At 41.8% G+C, this 20,193-nt stretch overlaps 1 protein-coding gene across 2 annotated transcripts in view; it reads left to right on the top strand.

The window, feature by feature from the left end:
- Window positions 1–20,193, top strand: part of Pla2r1 (phospholipase A2 receptor 1) — a 122,242-nt gene that overhangs the window by 16,986 nt on the left and 85,063 nt on the right. For both annotated transcript variants that reach the window (XM_036186087.1, XM_036186086.1), the window contains exons 2-4: window positions 4,019–4,402; window positions 8,016–8,189; window positions 15,917–16,090. In XM_036186087.1, coding sequence (XP_036041980.1) covers window positions 4,019–4,402; window positions 8,016–8,189; window positions 15,917–16,090 — 732 coding nt within the window. The remainder of the gene's footprint in view (window positions 1–4,018; window positions 4,403–8,015; window positions 8,190–15,916; window positions 16,091–20,193) is intronic.

Raw genomic sequence — 20,193 nt, 5'->3', positions numbered from 1 at the left:
CCTCCCTGGAAGACTGGCAAGCACATGTATCTAAATGCTCCCTACATGGAAGAGAGTCCCATCTACTTCCTACTGACAGCCATTGAAGGCTCAGTTAAGCATCTTTTTATGTGATCTATTTTCTTTGTCCTGGATTTATTTTAATTATTTATTTCCACAGACTTGTTTTGAGGGTAATTGTGTCATCTTTCTTCAGCACTGACAGGACTTCCTTCATTACATTAGCTAGGACAGTTCTCAAGATTCTAGAACACACAGATTGATAGTTTCCACAGACTGATAGACTAAAAATTCTTGGCCTCAAGGCCTGTCCCTGCCACACAGCTGGCACCAATGGGTACTTGTTGCATGAGAAAGTGAATGAATGTTCCACCTGTAGTCGTGAAAAAAAAAAAAAAAATACCCTGGCTTAAGTGGAATGGTTGATCAGGCCGGTGCTCCCTCTCACTGCTTGGAAACTCAGAAGTTAAAAGCATGTACCATTTTTACCTGTGCTTGAAAGAGTGTTAATTAGCTTGTAAGTTTCTTCTAGTAATCCATACTTCTTCTCCACCCAAATTTATAATTAGGAAGGGAAGAACATAACACTTCCCCGCAAAGAGATTTCATAATGCAGGCTGTACTTCATTAATCACTTAATCACTGTTCAGGCAGAACTGATGTCCTTGACATATATAATCAGTCTTGGTTCCTCCCACACTTGATTTCCATCCTTTTTGAAACCCAACAACTGCACACACTAAGGACTAGTGACCCTTTTTCACATTGCAGAATTTTTAGTGACAACTGATATGTACACACAGTAGCAACAATGATGCTTACAGTGGGTCTCCTCATGGTCCACTGGAAGATTGTTTCATTGTTAGTGAATTCAAGGAGATTTGGGGTGCTGGAAGCCAGGCGTGGTAGCTCACACCTGAGATCCCGTGAATGAGAGGCTGGGGTGGAAAGAGGGAGCTCAACACGAGCCTACAAAACAGCAGGACTCTTCCTCTAGTAAGCAGATGGCTCAATGGACAGACAGAGTCATGGAATATTAGGATCAGATTCTGCTCTGACTTGATGGGAAAGTTGCTCAGATGTTTGTTAACTTGGTTTATTGAGAGGCCACACATTTTCTCATGTAGGTGGGCCAGCCCACTTGTCTAAGAAACACATTGAGCTAGGCAGTGGTGGTGCACACCTTTAATCCCAGCACAGAGATCCCTGGCAGAGGCAGGTGGATCTCTGTGAGTTCAAGGCCAGACTGGTCTACAGAACGAGTTCCAAGAAAGGCTCCAAAGCTACACAGAGAAACCTTGTCTCAAAAAAAAAAAAAAAAAAAAAAAAAAAAAAAAAAAAAAAAAAACCACTGATTCACTTTCCCAAAGCAACATTCCAAAGGAGGCTGGCATGGAACGGACAGGGTACCCAGAGCTCTGCAGCATGGGCCAGCCTTATCTAGTTGTATTTTATGCTTTAGGAAAGACTTCAGTGATTGCTGGCATGATCTCACCATACCTGATTCTGCCACTTTTTCCCTTAAATGTGTATTAATTTGGAAACTTAAACATCATTTTTTCACCTCAAATCCTGGTGATATGCAATTTCTTTGTCCACTAACTCATCCCACCACCAATACACTACTTGTTCATGTAACAAATCTTTCTTTTTCTTGGTTTTTTGAAGTTGCAGTATATACTTGACAGTGAAGGGAGTGTGAAAGAACAGAACATGAGGAGTCTTAATTAATAATAGTTGTGCATGTACTTGAAAAAGTGAGACAAGGATTTTTAAAATCTGGTTTTTTGAAGCGTATGATTCCTCCATAAAGGATGATAGCATAATATCTCATAATCATTTTGTTTCCCACTGTGTGTGATTAAAACAAAAGTAAAAATAAACTTTCATGATAATGTTGAAAAATAAAAAAGCCTTTGGCAGATGTTCAGAGTAGAACTTCGTGATGTTCAGCCAGATCTACAGGTCTCAAGAAGTCTGGGGGAATGCTACTAAATACACTTACTGGCCTCTTCTCATCTGCCATGGTAGTTTTGCAAGGTGTAGTCAGTAGACTGCCCTCCATATCAAGGATCCTTATGAGATTCATATCATACATAGTTCCAGCTCAAATAGGGAAGGTGAGGCTCTCCAAGGTCAGTCATCAGTCCACAGACATGCAACTGGTCTGTGATGGGTCCACCTGTGTCCATAGCTCTTACCCACCATCCAGTTACCCAATGTACCTGTCTCGGATGCATAAATCAAGGCCCAGTCAGTAGATATCAGAGCTGGATGCACTGGGATAGAAGCTGAGCTACAGGTTGATCATAGTAACATAATTATCCTTTATTGAAAAATTAATGGAACCCTGAGCTAGCTAGAAAGCAATTAGTAGATTACAGCAGAAATTAAGGCTAACATTCTGCCCAGGCATGAAAAGGTGAAAAGAAAGGTTGGAGGGAAGGTTAATTATTGAAGTCCATATCACATTGATGAGAGGTAGATTTGATTTTGAATGACTGTTACTAATAACTACCCAGATGTGGCTTTCATTGGGAAAACAAACTTCCAGATCTAAATGAAATCTCCCTAAAACCATTCATTCCCCACCCCACCCCACTCCACCCCACCTCCTGACATTCCCTTCTCTTCTGCTCTGATGTATGGTAATCAAAGCACTTTCCTGACAACTAATTTAACTCCTCAAACACATGGTTATAAGAAAGGTTATCAATTATTAAATGAGGTACGGCTCTCACTGATACTCTAACAATGTTTTCAACGGTGTCTTAAGTGATTTGGGTTACTATAAATCAACTCTCGGCCAGACCAGTTTTGGAGAAAAACAAAAGGATTTTCCCAAAAAGGAGGCACTGCTGCCTCACTCCCATGTGTTAGGAGGCTCATCTGCACTATTTCAGATCTCTCTAAGGCTCTCCCTATCTCTGCCCAACTTTTGCTCTATGGCTCTCTTTGCCCTAAGCCCGGCCATTTTGCAGAATCTGATAAGGTCCCCTCAGAATTGTGAAGAATAAATGGAAAGCAAAAAAATGTAATGTGGGATCCTGGCTCAGGGGAGGACAAAAGAACTCAAGGATGTGAACAAATATTCTGAGATAAAGCCACCTTAGCTGCCATGGGCTCTAAGCAGCAGCTGCTGACATGTCCAGCCAACATCAAGCACTTACTGAATTTAGACCACAGAACTAAGATAGCATTATCATCTTTAGAATACCTGTGATAGTTATGGAGTGGGTGACTTCTAGGCCAGCAGGCAAGCAGTGGACATGGATTCTCTGGCTGGCTCCTACCAGCTTTTTCACAGGAGACTGGTCAAAGGAATCTTCTATCGTGCCCTGTGTTCTTTTCTACGGCTGCCCCTGTGCTCTGTGCCTCTTTTGTATCTAGGTATCAAGATTTCTCTTGATACCACCGGCATGCTCCCTAGGCTACTTCTGATAAAAATATCAGACGTTGCCACCTTCGCACTCCTGATGGATCTAGACAGAAAGCAATCCGCAGAAGCATTAAGCTCTCACCAGCACTGAATCCTCTATCAGCTGCAGAGAAGGGCTTCTGTTTACTTCACTACCGTGTGGTTCTCTGCAGGAACATGAGGCTAGAGATTTTCATCTCAATGGCTCTCGACTGAGCTGCCGTGTTCCCAACACTAAGGAATTTGTCTGAAGAAAAATAGATTATGGCCGCACCAATGTCCCTGGACACCCACTGTCCCTCCCACTGGTCCTGTACATCATGGCTGTCTGTTCAAGTGTTACAAGAACTTTGACTGCCAGGAAACCTGTTCATCCATGCCCTCTCAGATCAGTGGTCTCCCATGATTGCTCATAACAACTCACCTGCTTTCCAGGAAACTGTTTTGTACCCATGAAGACTAGTGGACTCTGTCCCTCAACTACCAAATGACTGACAGCTGAGTCTTATCCCAGTGTAGCTGCACACACCAGGATCATCATAGCCCTAGCTAATTATATACGAAGATTGCATGCCTCATCTTTCATTTATTCTGTTACAGATAAAGGAATTTTCATTATCCAGAGTGAGAGCCTCGAGACATGCATACAGGCAGGTCCATCTGTGCTGACCCTGGAGAACTGCAAGCCGCCGAACAAGAACATGCTGTGGAAATGGGTTTCAAACAACCACCTCTTCAACGTGGGAGCCAGTGGCTGCCTAGGTCTGAATCTATCTGATCCAGAAGAACCATTAAGACTTTATGAATGTGATTCCACCCTCATTTCCTTGAGATGGCACTGTAACAGGAAGATGATCATGGGCCCACTCCAGTACAAGGTCCAGGTACAGCCTGGCAACACCGTGGTGGCCTCATGGAAACAGCTCCATAAGTGGGTCGCCTACATGTCTGGTGGGAGAGACATCTGTGAGCATCTTCACAGAGGTAAGAGTAGATGTATAGAATATGTAGACATTATTTCCTAACTCTCTCTCTCTGTGTGTGTGTGTGTGTGTGTGTGTGTGTGTGTGTGTGTGTGTGTGTGATGTATAAAGAGCATATGGAGCCTGCCGTGTCAAGGCTTCCAGGGAAATTTAAGGCACTTCCTTGCTTATAATAGAAGGATTATTGGAATCTTGGAAAGGACGTGCTAAGTCTGCTAAAGAGACAACAATCTCAGAATTTAAAGGTACCAAAAGAAAATATTTAACTAGCTTTGGAAATCAATACAAAGGAGAACTAACAACAGGGGGAAGAAGGAAACCAGAAGGGAAGCTCTGTAAAGGAAAGGCTTCCGCACCGACAGACATGAAGCCCCCACCCCTGGCACCACTTCTCTGATTGCAGAAGCTCAAGCCCACCTGAGGGGAGGGAGGGAGGAGGGTTGTCTCTGGGGCATTCAGATACCTCCCAAGTCTGGCTGTCGTCCATGTGACAGTCGTGCCACCAGGCACTGGAAGATAAATGACACACTGTTGTCAAGGGCTATTTGTTGTGTACCAAGCATGGATTGTGGGGAGGCATGATTTATAGGGGGGCTTTCGTTTTCTACAGTTCTGTTGCTTTTTGGCATTTTTAAACAGAAAAAGAATGGGAGACCCAAAAAACAGAGCTACACAGTAAAATGCTGACACCAGTGCTCTGCCCACCCACCCCACAGTCCTATTCATTTGTACACTCCTCCATCCATCTGGCACACATTTTCTCTTCTGGAGCACTGACTGTTGATCAGACACAGTGCTGGGCACCTGGTGTACAGAGGCCAACACAGATGCAGTCCTTCTCCTCAGGGTTGGCAAGAAGAAACGTCCTAAGAATACTGTACTAGTCATTGGCAGTGCATCAGGGAAGCCCTAAGTCCTAAGACGGGACCATCTGGTGCTGTGAGTGAGTGAGTGAGTGAGTGAGTGAGTGAGTGAGTGAGTGAGTGAGCGAGCGAAGGAAAAGTCAGGACCAAGCCCAAGACATTTTCTGGGTTTGCATACTACCATGAAGCAAGAGTTCTGTCAGCATGCTGACCACCCTATGATTCTCAGGAAGAACTTGGTGCTTGCTTCATGTTAGCATTTTAGCCCTCTCTCCATACTGACAGCATGCACACAACAGCCCATGCTTTGGACTAGAAAACAAGGGGCTGAAAGAGATAAAAGGCTGGGTCCTGAGATACCTCTAATTGCTATTTTAAAAACAAAAACAAAAACAAACAAACAAACAAAAAACTGGCCATGTGCTGGGAACTCAGTCCAGCCCCTGCTAATTGTGAGACAGTGATGACCTCATAGAGTATGGCTCGTATAACGCCCATAATGGAAATCACTTGCCAAATCATGGATGGTTCTGTTGGTTGCCCCTATGGCCAACGATGGTGGATTTTTGCAATATTCCGAGTAAGCCGTCAGCAGGAATGTTCTGCATTGCCATCTTGAGGAGAACAGAAAATGGAAACTGGTCAGGTGGGCTGGGGTTCTGAGAATGTCTTTGCTGGAGGCCTGGAAGGACAGCAAAGTGTTGATTCCTGTTTTTCCTTTCATCTCCTAAAGGAGCTCTATGAGGCTGTGGGTAATTGCCTGAGGGACTGGGATTAGACAGCTGGACTGATCCATTCATCTCCCTCCTCATACCTCAGCCCCATTTCTGCCCTAAATCCCTTAAAAGGCCCAGACTGTCAGATGGGGGGCACCTGCTTCCCGGGAGTCCTCCCTGCTTTACAGACATCCCCCTTCCCCAAGCCCTCAGCTGCGCATCTGTAATAAATTTCCAAGACGCCCTCTGTGGCCCCTGAATTTCATTCTTTGAGTTCATGAGACAAGCACTGACTGGGAGCACTGGCTCAAAGCAGTTTTGCCAGCCGTGTCTGAGACCCTGGCTCCCCTATAAAAACTCTTCCATTATCAAGAGCACCCCACTATTCCTATGGATAGAAGCTGACTCACCAGTTAGCCCACTTCACTCTCCATTCAGACCATGTCACAGTGCACAGTGATTTTTTTTTCCTTTTTAAGAATGGAATTCTGATTTTGTCCCTTTCTCATTTGAAGCCTGCCGGTGACTCCCCACTACCCTTGGAATAAAGGTGGGAGTATAGAAGAGCAGTTTGGGAAACTGCTTCCTGGGGTCCACTCCCTGGGGCATCCAGTATTCTATGAGCATCGTGTCTCCAGTTCTTTAGATTTGTTGTTCCTTCTGTAGACAATTCCTTCCCCACACTAGCTAGTATACTTGCTTCAACCAGCCTGAGTACCCGATGCAGGGCCCGCTCCACTACACACACAATCTTCTTATCCTATTTTATTTTCCTTGTGGGATGTATTAGTACCTGAAACTATGTCTGTATATTTGCTAACATATATTCTTTCATCACCAAACCATCTTGTTAACAAAAAGGAACTTTTACAGATCACTACTACATTCCCAGTGAAGGATATGTTAAATGAGCAATAAGTGTTTATTTTTTAATTTAAAGGATTTATTTATTGATGTATAAACATTTTGCCTGCATATATGTACATTCACCACATGTTTGTCTGGTGTCCACAGAGGCTAGAAGAGGGCATTGTATCCCCTAGATTTGGAGTTATGATGGTTCTGAATCAACATGTGTGTGCTGGGAATGGAACTCAGGTCCTCTTCAAGATGAACAAGTACTCTAAAACGTTAAACCATCTCTCCAGCCTCACAAATATCTATTGGCTGTTGTGAAAATTCCTTCCCTGGAGAGACATAAACAACATCTACTCCCTACGTAAGATCCCAATGACAAGCCAAAGGTGGGGCCCACCAAAGTTAACCCCGAGGAAGCAATGAGTTTGTTAGGTTTACTTTCAGAGCATGGCCAAGGGGTTATGGGCTGGAGAGTGGGAAAGCCTAAAGCAGCCGTACTGGAAGGTCTGTGCCTAGCATGAACAGCCCCCAAGTCTGCATAGATGAACCCTCTTCCATTAGCCTTTCCCAGCCTGTACACCCTAGTACCTCTGGGATCTCTCAGGCTACTTACAATTAGGACACAACTGTATACAAATGGCCACAGCTAGATACTCAGGTGAGAGTCCTATGACCTTCCTGACCCCTTCCTTCTATCACGGAATGTCAGCAGTCCACAGGCCCAACCAGGATGACACTTGGAAGTGGCCCAGCCGATTTGATGAAGATGGAGCTGTTTGCTTAGAGAGCTGTGTTCTACAGCATCAACCAAACGGATGAATGGGTGCCTATGAAACTGTTGGAGTTCAGACAGTGATGGTGGATGGGAGGCTGCAAATACTTTAAAAGAGAAAGACTCCATTGCATTTTTTTCTTTTCATTCATTCACAAATATGTATACTGCAGTGAGCAGTAGCCATCATAAACACAGCTAGATAAACATAGAAACAAATCCTTTGCCACTACTTCTGAAGGCCTGGTGTGTCTGCACACACTAGCTGGTGAGGCCCCAGGGCTCACAGAGCTTTTAACAAGTGTCTGTAAGTGGGGGTTTTCAACCAATAAAAATGCACTAAGAGATGACATGTTCCAAAGAAGAAATTGACACTGTGTTTGACTGTGATTTTTTTTATCCTAGATTTATATACAATCAAAGGAAATGCCCACGGGATGCCTTGTGTGTTCCCCTTTAAGTACAACCATCAGTGGCACCATGAATGTATCCGGGAAGGGCAGAAAGAAGACCTGCTGTGGTGTGCCACCACAAGCCGATATGAACGAGATCAGAGATGGGGATTCTGCCCAGATCCTAGTAAGAATAAATATGTCTCCATATGTCATGAATGAATCGAGATGATTGGAAACTTATCTGCAGTGAAAGAAAACACCAGGGTTGATGGGTTGATGTCTGAACAAGTGCTCTGATTCCATCAATCTAGATTTTGATTTGAGGTTGGTTTTTGACTTGAAGAGACAATTCTAATTCATAGTCCTTGCCCTCCCTCTACATTCAAAAGATGCTAACTAGCCTTTCCTCATTATGTTTGGTGCATAAAGATGATGTAACTGGAATCAAATTATAATATTCTGTGATCTTGCCAATGCCAGCTCTCCAGCAAAAGGCTTCCAAACAACCAGAATGCACATAAAACCCAGCCATCCTTTCGGTCCACTGCCTCCTAGGAGCTGCCACGATGGCTCCACATCCAGACTGCTTATCTTGCCCATTGTCATAGCATCACACACTTTTCCAGTCCTTCTGCTGTAGCCTCAAAACCGTCCCTCCAGTTCTGAACCTATTTTTCAAGATCCAGAGACAGCTATAACATCCTACCTTCTTTTTTCAGTTAGAGCTTGAGTATTATTTCTTATTTAACTTTGTTTTCTGTTTTTTTCTAAGTTTGGAGGAATACTTATGTCTTCTGCTTTCTGTATTCTGTTTCTTCTCTCCCTCTGTGTCTGCCTCTCTTCCAGGCATACACTAAAATGCAACAATTAAATTTAAAACAAAGATAAATTAAAGAGATAAGTCCCAATAATGCCACTTATAAGCTCTCTTCATGGTTCTTTTCTAGTGTAAGAGCCACGGGGTTTAATAAATAAGGAAGAGTGGCAGGTTTTAATTTAGACAAACCAAGATGAGTCTGACTTTCTCCAAGCAGTGAATCGTTGGAAAGTCTTCCCATTTCCATTTCTCTCACTCTCTGCTTCCCTCATGACAAAATGAAGACCATAGCATGGCCTGTTAGGGTTGCTGTGTATATGCAATTAGACAGTGTGCATCAAAGACACTTACAGTAGTGTGCACTCTGTAAGCACTCATGAGGACTGGCTCTCACTCATCTTTCCAACACATGTTTGCTATTTTAGCAGTACTGGGTACTGAACCTGGATTTTTTTGTTGTTGTTGTTGTTGTTTGGTTTTTCGAGACAGGGTTTCTCTGTGTAACTTTGTGCCTTTCCTGGAACTCACTCTGTAGCCCAGGCTGGCCTCAAACTCACAGAGATCCACCTACCTCTGCCTCCCAAGTGCTGGGATTAATGGCATGTGCCACCACCACTGCCTGACTTAAACCTGGGGTCTTTAACTGGCTAAGCAAGCACTTTGCCACTGAGCTACATCCCAAGCCTTTCAGCATTTACTTATGAATGAAGAATCCCTCCTCTTCATTGCTGTCCCTACTACTAACGTACGCATGGTAGTGAACGCCAAGAGTTCTAGAGCTTTGGATGTTCCCCTCAAAGAAGTTGGCATCTAGGCTTAAGGCAAGATGGACAGGCTTGCTCTGTGCCAGAAAATTCAGAAAAAAAATTGATGTGATGCACTAGAATCACTTGGAGGAAGAGGCCCAGTGGTCCAGGATATGTGACCTGGAGGACTGTGTAGTTCAGGATATGGGATCCAGGCATCTGCATTTTTGACAAGTGCTCAGGTGAATCTGATGCATGTAGTTCTTTACCAGGAAATTCACAATATGCAATTAATTTCAGGCTATCTCTATCTGCACCAGATATGGTATGAAGACATTTAACAGCGAGCATCACACCAGGTATCAACCTTTCCAAGTGGAGACCTTGGTGTGAAGCTCTGTTCTTCATGTGGGACTGTTTTTAAGTACTGCATTCTCCCTGGTTTTTTTTTTTTTTTAAAGTCATATATTAGTTTACTTTCCACAGAATTTCTATAAAACACAACAACCAAAAAGCAAATTGTGGCCCAAAGTACTCAGAGTCCCACTCTCAGTCCGTCATGAAGAGAAGTCAAGGCAGGAACCTGGAGGCAGAACTGAAGTAGAGACCACAAAGGGACACCACTTACTGGTCTGCTCTCATGGCTTGCTCAGTTTGCTTTTTTCTACAACCCAGAATCCCCTGCCCAGGGACATCCCCAGTGACAAGGTGCAGAGCCCTCCCACATCAATCATCAATCAAGAAAATACTCCACAGACTCGTCTACCGGCCACACTAATGGAGGCATTTTTCTCAGTTGAGGGTCCCTCTTCCCAGAGGACCAAAGTTGATGTCAAGTTGACAGACTGACCAGCACAAACAGTTTTCTTAAGTTTCTGAGAAGAATTTTGTCAGCATCTGCTGTCACTTGTAGCCAATTTCAGTTTTATCCTGCAGAAGATTGCTTTTCTTGGGCTCAGGGCTTTGATATTCCCCAGGCTATTTGTTCAGCTTCCTCCAGCTCAGGAACTTCCTCAGCCCTCCCGGTTCCAGTTCCTCCGACCTTCCTCGCAGCAGCAGCAGAGAGCATGTTTATACCGTGCTAAATTGCAGCTCCGCTCCGTTTTTCTCCCTTCCTGATTACTTTTGGTTCCTGGTGGTCAACATAACTCAAAATGATGTGTCGAGGAGTGGAATCCCTGACCGTCCTTTCCATAAGTCAACAAGTAGATCAGAGAGAAGTGAAATAAAGATTCACACTTCTGTGTCTCATCTGATTTCACAAGGAATATTTTTTAAAAATTTCTATGTGTGGAATGATGGCTGCCTTTAATGAAAGTTGATTGTAAGGGAACAAAATTTAAACTTCATACATACATGGCCAAACACACTAGCCCTAAGAGTGTAGTTAAACCCTGTCCTGAGTAAGCATGATAAACAAGTTTGTTTAGAGGGGAGTCTGGGTCATGCCAGTTCTCTCTGGGTTATATACCTTATACACAGAAATAATCGACTGGGTGAAAGATTGTGTGGGCCAAACCATTAGTGCTTTTGAACCTGAAAAAGAATAGAGAACTTTTGGAGTTCCATCCTCTAAAATAGTGGTTCTCAACCTTCCTAATGCTACAACCCTTTAACACAGTTTCTCACGCTGTAGTAACCTCCAACCATAAAAGTAATTTTGTTGCTACTTTGTAACCCTAAATTGGCTACTGTTATGAATTGTGATATAAAGACACTTATGTTTTCTGATGGTCTTAGGTGGCCCCTGTGAAAGGGCTGTTCAACCCCCAAAGGGGTCATAACCCATGGGTTAAGAATTGCTGTCCTATGTAGTTTTGATCAGTGGCTTGAATGATAGAACAGAATAGATGGGTATCAGCAGTCATTGCCATCCTTACCAGGGTCTCTAAAATGAATCAACAATGTGTTATGTCTCTCTTCATTAATTAAAAAACCAACCAAACAAAAAACATGTGCTTCAAAGAATATATCAAGACACTGAAAAGAATGGCTTAGTGCTCGCCTGGTGCTCAGTGCTCGCCTGGTACTTAGTGCTCGCCTGGTACTTAGTGCTCGCCTGGTACTTAGTGCTTGCCTGGTGCTCAGTGCTCGCCTGGTGCTCAGTGCTCACCTGATACTCAGTGCTCACCTGGTACTCAGTGCTCGCCTGGTGCTCAGTGCTCGCCTGGTGCTTAGTGCTTGCCTGGTGCTCAGTGCTTGCCTGGTGCTCAGTGCTCACTTGGTACTCAGTGCTCGCCTAGTGCTCAGTGCTTGCCTCACATGACTGAGACCCCAAGTTCTATCTCCAGAACCCTCACCTCAAAAGATCTACAAATGGGAGAAAATATTTATGAATGATTTGCCTTCTAAGGATATTATTGTATCTAGAACATAAAAAGAAGTCTGATTGTATGCCATCCAAGGAGTTCCCAGGGGTGATACTGCCTACAGTGATCTAGGCCCTTGTCCTCACTACTGTTCTATTCCTGTGAAGAGACACCATAACTGTGGAAACTTATAAAAGAAATCATTTAACTGGAGGGTTGCTTACAGTTTCAGAGGGTGAGTCCATGACCATCGCAGCAAGAAATACAGCAAATGGCACCAGAGCAGTAGCTGAGAGCTTCCATCTTACAAGCACAAGTGAGCTTTTGAAACCTCAAATCCAACAAGGCCACACCTCCAACAAGGCCACATCCTTTAACCCTTCCTAAACAGTTCACCAGCTGGGTGTTGCATCCAATGGAAATTTCCCTTCCCCCAGCTGCTCCTCCTCCTTATAACCCAGCTATTCCCACTAAACACTCCCTGTTCTCTGTCTCTGGTTATTCTACATTCTCTCACAGATAGCTATGGCCATGTTTAGTCTGCTGTTTTTTCTCTCTATGCTCACATTTATAATAAAAATCATTCCTTTAACCATAACGTGGAGTGGTAATGTCAACAGTTTCTTTACTATGACCCCTCAAAGACTTGGGGAACCAAACATTTAAATTGGGAACAATTCTCATTCATTCAATGACAGCCCTCCAGCGTCAGTCATTGGTCATGAAAGTGCCTCACAGACATGCCCACAGGCCAACATGATGGAGACAATCCTTTAATTAAGGTCCCTCTACCCACATGTGTCAAATTGGAAAACCGCTAACTAGCACATCATATAATAATATCTCAATATTTTTAAATTATTTTTAAAAAATGAAATATTGCTACATGCCATAGCATAAATGACTCTTGAAAACATAATGCTAAGAGGACAAAGCCAGGCACAAAATAGCACATATTATATAATTTCAGTTATATAAATTATATAGCATAAGCAAATCTGTAGATATGGAAAGTAGATTAATGGTTGCTATGAGATGGAGGTACATAGGAGTAAGGACTGAAATGGAGATGGGGAGTCACCCCTCATGAGTACTGTGTTTCTTGTGCATATGATTTAATGGTTCTAAAGCAATTATGATTCCACACTCTCCCAATTATACCAAAAGATTGGATTGTGTAGTTTCAATGGATGAATTACATGGTGTATGACTTACACTGCAATAAAAACCTTAGAAGATGAAAAATTAGAGACAGTATGTGCATAAAGTTATATAATTATTGGAGACCAAGAGAAGACAATAACTGGGATTGGGAGGCCAAAGTAGGGAGATTTTTGTCTCTTTTTAACAAAAGAGGCTCAACCATCTTGGAATGGTATAACTAAGGCACTAAACTAACAGTGGAGGAAAGTGAAAGCAATTGATGGCTTCTATGTGGTCTCTCAGAGAACAGAAGTAGAGTTCAGGCCATACACTCATAGATTAACTTGCTATGTACTTAAGGGAAATTCTCAATAGGAGTAATGTAGAGGACAGCATAGGTCCAAGGAAGCTGATAGATTGTGAGATGGGAGAAAATAAGAAGAAACTGATCCAGTGGCTGTGACATTATACATCTAAAGTTGTCTATAGTATCTCCTGGATGATACATGCATTTATAGAAGGTTCCAGTAATAAAGACAACAGGAAACAAGGTTGTCACCAAACAGCATTTAAGGAAGGAGAAAGCAAAGGAGGAAGATAGAGAGAAAATATTTAGAAACCACTTCGCTTGAGTAGGTAGAATGTCCTCACTGAGATGGAATTCATCATCGTTGCCTTTAGGTAAAATGGAAGACCTTCCCTGAGACAGACAATATACTGGGTTTAGACCTTAGATTGGCAATATTCATCTTGTATGACCATTGAGACCATGAAAAGTTGGGAAGTGGTGTGCCAAGGAATTTTGTAGCAGGTTATTTAAGAAAAGGCTGATTCCCTGCTCTCAGTCTCAGAGATTATGAACCAGGCCTGACTTGGGGCTCAGGAGCACACATTTAAAACCTGTTCCTGGTTGTAAAGCAGATGTTATAGGAAGCAAACACTAGGAAACACTGCCTTTAAGGGAAAAATTCAAAGCCCTTCCTAAGGAGAGCATGTCTAAGTGACCTGTGGCTACTTAAGGATGACAAAATGGCAGGAGCTAATCCTGGAGACAGGGCACCTGCCTCTCACTTCTGACATGGAGAAAAACCTGACATTAAGTTTTAATTTAAGTCTTAATTATAAAACAGACCACAGCCGTATGCATGAAGGACACCTCAACTGATCTGGGTTCCGTTTTTGTCAAGAGTTGGTCTTGCTCTTTCAATATGACCTTTTTCAGAACCTCTTCAAATTCCACATATTAAGTAGTTACAAAGAGGGGTTTGCAAGTGGTAGTGTGGCTGAGTGTATACAGCCCAGACAGGGTGAGTTGGATTTTGCTTGAGTTTAGACTATCTGTGCTGATTTCTATGGTTATATAATATAGAAACTTTGGTCAAATACTTGCAGTAGACACTCATATCCTTCTAACAAGTCAGCTCATTTGTTTGACTCAAATGTTAGAATTTATGGTTCTGTGCAGGCAGCCCCAGGTGATGTCTGCTCCTCTAGATGGGCTGTGTTACTCTACACATCTTATTTGAAAGTTGTCAATCAACTTTGATGGTTTCAGCCATCACACCAGATGAACACATGGCCAACTAAAGTCTAAACCCAGAGTATTGTCCATCTCAGAGAAGGCCTACCTCTTACTTAAAGGCCATGATGAAGGATTTCATCTCCATGAGGACATCTAACCACTCCAGCAAAGTGAATTATAAAATTTTCCCCATCTCCTCTCACTTCCCTTGAATGTTGTCTGGTGATGACCTTGTTTTCTGTTGTCTTTAATACTGAACCCTTCTATAAATACATGTATCAGCCAGGAGATACTGTAGACATCTTGAGATGTCTAATAATTTACTAACTTCCAATTGACTAATTTGGTTCTGGAAATGTGTTCAGTAACTAGACATGAAATCAAACCTTCTACATTTCTCAAGAGAATTATCTAAGTATTCTAGGAAAAAAATAACCCACAAAAAGACTTCATTGTCAAGTAATTTTGAAGTATATTGAATTAATATTAAGCAGGTTTCTTAACCACAAGACTCTTGGAGTCTTCATTCTGGTAGTATACATGATGTATTCCCAGAGGACACAGTATTGGCATTATGCACCAGATTGCCATGGAAGTGTCTTGAAGTTACTTTACTTTAAGGAACATACTTGGAAAAAGAACAGTCTAGACTGTAGCATATTCCTTCTCTATCTTCTACATTTTGTAATTGTATGACTGAGTTTGAGTTCTAGAATTAGTTCACCTTGGGGTTTGGTTTAGAATTGTAGCAAAAGCACCCAACTAGGCCTTCATTTTCTGTCATTTCAATAAACTTCAGATTTCAGATTCACATTCATACTCTAATAAGTTACTTTCAAGCATACTATGAAATCTTTGGCAGTGTCTTACAAATGGATTTTGTTTCTATGCCTCTTCTCTGAAGAACTACTTAAAATTAGTATCATTGTTCATTCTGGACACATTGGTCTACTTATCACTTTCACTCCATTTTGGCAGTTTGGTGTTAGAGGAAAAAGATTTTTGGAATAGTATTAAGGTTTATCCCAAGTCAATATTTAATTCCCATGTTTAATGTAGAGTTCTAATGCTTGCTTATTAAATAATCAACATATTATTTTCATAAATACTTCATTTCCATTTCTTTCTCTTATTTCCTTGAAAGTATCAAAGATTCTTTACTGATCATTTCTTGAATTACCTTAGGTAGGTACATGTTGAAAAAGTTTAACCATAAGTTATCACTGGGATAGCAATGTATATTTCACATAAAGACCTAGTCAAGACAATGAAGTTTTAGAGCTTGTGAGCTGGAATCATATTATTTAAATTCATCTTAGAAATATTAGATATCACTAATAGCACAGAACAGTTTCTAATGAACTTTGCTTTCAGCCTCCACAGATGTATTTTGTGACGCTGTGTGGAACAAGGACTTCTATCCACGCATTTGCTACCAATTCAACTTGCTTTCATCTCTCTCTTGGAATAAGGCACATTCTTCATGTCAGATGCAAGGAGGTGCTTTATTAAGTTTTACAGACGAAAATGAAGAAAAATTCGTAAGGAGTAAGTATGGGAATGGTGCACATTGATGTTGATGCCATAAAATGGCTATTGTGAGCCATTCTGTCCACAGATACAAAAAAAAAATCCTTAAAATGTTTTTATTTTCTTAATATAGCCCAAATTTTAATTCTGAATTTTTAAAACAGTTCTTTTGGTTTGTTTGTTTCTGTATGCACACACACAAATGTCAGAGGACATTTATTTTTACAGGCGTCGGTTCTCTCCTTCCAGTGTATGGGTCTGAGGATCAAACTCAGGTTTTCAGGCTTAGTGGAAAGTGCCCTTACTTACTGAGCCATATCACCACCCTTCCAATCCTAGATTTTATTTTCCTTTTTTCCTTTTTCAAGACAGGGTTTCTCTGTGTAGCCCTGGCTGTCCTTGGACTCTAGATAAGCTATGTATTGTTTTGTCTGATCCAAGAATGGTGTGTGGACAATACTATGGGATTTTTTAATCTTATTTCTAATAACACTTATTTTAATAAGCATCACATGGATCTTTAGCCAGAAAACAGAAACAAAGAAACCACGATGAAATGCAAGCTGTGTTTATCAAGGCAGAGCAGGCAAGGAATAAGTCAGGGAAACTCACTAGCAATACTTTAAATTGGGTCCCAGACAAGCCCCCATTGGAAATATATGTCAACGGTGATAAGCATAAAGACACAGCTACACTCCACCTTCCATATCAGTCTGAAGGGTTTCTTATCTGTTAGGAACCTCTATTGACAAGCAGGATTTGTTGTTCAGTTGGGGAAAAAAGAATTTAAGGGTAAACCATTGTGAAGAAGAATTAGAGATTTATTAAATGAGATTTTTAACATGATCTTAAACACAGGGGTTAATAGAGAAATACTCAGGAAAGGATGAGGCAGATCCAAAATGGGTATCAGCTTCTTAAGAGAGGGTCTATCTAGGTGTTTTTACAATGATATTTGTAGAATTTTTGGTGGTCTCAAGTTACAACTCTAATAGTTGCTCAGAAACCATTCTTCCCCCATTTTTAAACATTTCTCAGAGATATAGTTTACGCCAATGTTAAAAATTAAAGGTTTTTCTTCTAAACAAAGTTATCAGGTGATTTATGAAGGGTGTTGTTTAGATTTAGAAATGGGAGGAGAATTCAAGAAGCTCAAAGTTATTCATAATTTTAGGCTAAATTATGCACAATATGTTTCTTATCTTGGACAAGATAGCTTTAGAAAAAACACATATTATTTCTGTAAGCAGTGTTGGCCCTATCAGTGGCCAATGGCACCTGAAGTTTCCTGACTCCATCAGCAGGACAGGTAAGCCAGACTGGGGATGGAAGGCCTGTTTTTTCCCAGGTTTTCCCTCCTGTGTGCCAATCATTTTCCATATCTTTCTATCCTGCCTCAAACAGAACTGTGACAATGAGCTAACTTGTGCTTCCTCTGTCACCCAACCCTCCTCTTCTTTTTTGATCAAATTTAAAAGGTTATTTGGTGCCTGGTAAGGTAGTTCACCAGGTAGAGGTGCTTGTGCACAAGCCTGAGGACCTCGGTTCAATCCTCAGGTCCCACAATGAGGCAGGAAAGTACCAAGTCTGAGAGTTGCCCTCTGCCCACTCACCATTGCATGCATGTACCTATGCACACATACTAATAATCTTTCAATTTTTAAAATTAATTTGGGAAAATTAAGAACTATCAAACTAGTTAATTTTATTGAGTTTCTGACACAATTTTTTCTCAAATTTTACTTCATCTGTAGTTTTAGAATTTGAAATTCAACCATAGAGAAAGAAAAGCAAATGGGGGAAAATCTGCCGTATTTCTACAATTGAGCCTTAACCATGTCCTGCAAAAGCAGGTAAATACATGCATTCAGACAGAATGGTCTAACCTGCTTTCCATTGCTGTAATAAACACCATGACTAAGAGTCACTTGGGTAAAGAAGGGTTTATTTCTTTGCACACTTCCAGGGAATAGTCAACCCTGAGGGGAGTCAGGGCAGGAACTCAAGACAGGAACTGAAGCACAGGCAATGGAGGAATTCTGCTTACTGGTTCTGCTTAGACTGCTTTCCCATGCAGCAGAGGACCATCTGCCCAGGGATAGCACGAGCCACAGTGGACTGGGCCTTCCCAGTCAATTATTAATCAAGACAGTGCCCCACAGACTTGCCTATGGGCCAAGTTGATGGCAGAATTTTCTCAGCTGAGATCCCCTCTTTCCAGACGACTCTAGCTGTGTCAAGTTGACAACCACCACCACCACCACCACCACCACAACAACAAACCTAGCCAGCAGTATCCATAGAAATTGGTGCTGTATAAACACAGGTGCTGCTGTGCAGTGTGTGGATGCAAGGAAGAGAGAGACCTGTCTGTGTTTGAATCCTCCTGTGACCACCTACTGGCAGGGTTACTAAAGAAGTGATTGAGCCTCTTGATGCTTCCATTTTCCCCTCTATCAAGTGGAAATAATGATAGTAGCTTTGTGGTGATGTACATTGCCTCTTACAATGCTGGGGGAGACTCAGGAAAGTGTCTGGCATGCATAACAAGTGGTCTGGGTTCACCAATTGACGCCATTACACAACTCTGTAATCTGCTCATTCAATTTACCTGCATGTATGTGTTCATGTCTATAAAGGTGGACATATATAGTTCTGCATCGTAGGGTGTGTGTGTGTGTGTGTGTGTGTGTGTGTGTGTGTGTGTGTGTGGCTTTGTTTACGAGAGTGCAGATGCATGTGTTCCTGCACACCCAGTTGGAGGGCAGGACAAGATGTCAGGTGTCTTTCTGTGTTACCCTCTGCCTTATTCACAGGTTCACCTAGGCTAGCTGGCCAGTGAGCTCCTGGAGTCTTCCTGTATTTGCCTCCAAATGTTGAGGTGACAGGCATCGCATCCCAATGACATCTAGCTTTTTAATGTGGGTGCTGGGGATTTGAACTCAGGCTCTCATGCTTACAGAGTGAGCGCTCTTACCCCTGAGCCATCCTTTCAGTCCTACATCTTGTTACTCCATTTTGTTACACAAAAACAATTGGTTTCATAGTAGTGTAGCTTTGTAGTAACATATTAATCTGCCATTGGAATAGGCAATAAAGTTGTTTTGACATTTATTTGTTGTTATTGCCTACCAACCCCCCAAAGACCTTCCTGCAGTGCCCCAGTTACTTTTTTCTGTGTTCATGGAATGAGAGCCACTGGAAGGAAGGAGCAGCAGACTTACAGCTTTACAAAGCCAGAGATGCCTCCCAGAAGGATGGTAATAAATGGATGCATGGTGCATGCTCGTCCTTCCCCCCACAGCTCCGCACAAGTGGGGAACTATCATCAAAACTAATTTGAGTGAATCTTATTGGAGTAAAATACCAATTTCCAAAATCATTACTAATGTGTAATGGGTCTTATGCAAAAGCTTGCACACCATTTATGAATTACAGTTGTTATCTATCTTAACTGCCGTGGTCTCTCATGGGAGAATTTTGTACCTATTCATCAGGCTTGAATAGCAATTTTAAAAAATAAGATCTGTCACTGGGTTTTATTTAAACATTTCAAGTCTATAATTAGGCTTTGGGGATTGCTTGGGAAAATAGAAGTCTATTCATAAAGACAGAAATTGTCCTAACCAAAGTATTTTCAGTGATGAGACAAGTCTAACATCCCTTGCTAGTCACTGGTGAATGAAAATTGTGAGATAAAGAATTATCTAGGCTGTCGCAGATGACAAGAAACACCCAAAGGATTTTAGTTCCAAGTTTGTATTTATGTGTTAAGGGTAAATTTAGTTATAAAGGTAAATAGATTAAGTGGGGTTGTTTGGTTGGTTTTTTGGTTGTGTGTGTGTGTGTGTGTGTGTGTGTGTGTGTGTGTGTGTGTGTGTGTGTGTAGAGAGAGAGAGAGAGAGAGAGACAGAGAGACAGAGATAGAACCTTTAAACATGAATTACAAATTGCATGATGTTTCCACGCACTTTAGTAAACAAAATCGCACACTTTTGAACATGTGGAGTAATTCCAAGAGTAATTAGTATTTGAATTAGGTCATTTAAAATATCACTTATCATTTTGCCTGGGTATGAAATATAGAAATTTCTCCCTATCTTGTCAGGGAGCCTTCCAAC

The sequence above is a fragment of the Onychomys torridus genome, chromosome 4, assembly GCF_903995425.1.
Source record: "Onychomys torridus chromosome 4, mOncTor1.1, whole genome shotgun sequence".
NCBI classification, from domain to species: Eukaryota; Metazoa; Chordata; class Mammalia; order Rodentia; family Cricetidae; genus Onychomys; species Onychomys torridus.
Note: the sequence above shows the minus strand (reverse complement) of the source record. Positions and strands in the feature narration are given on the sequence as shown.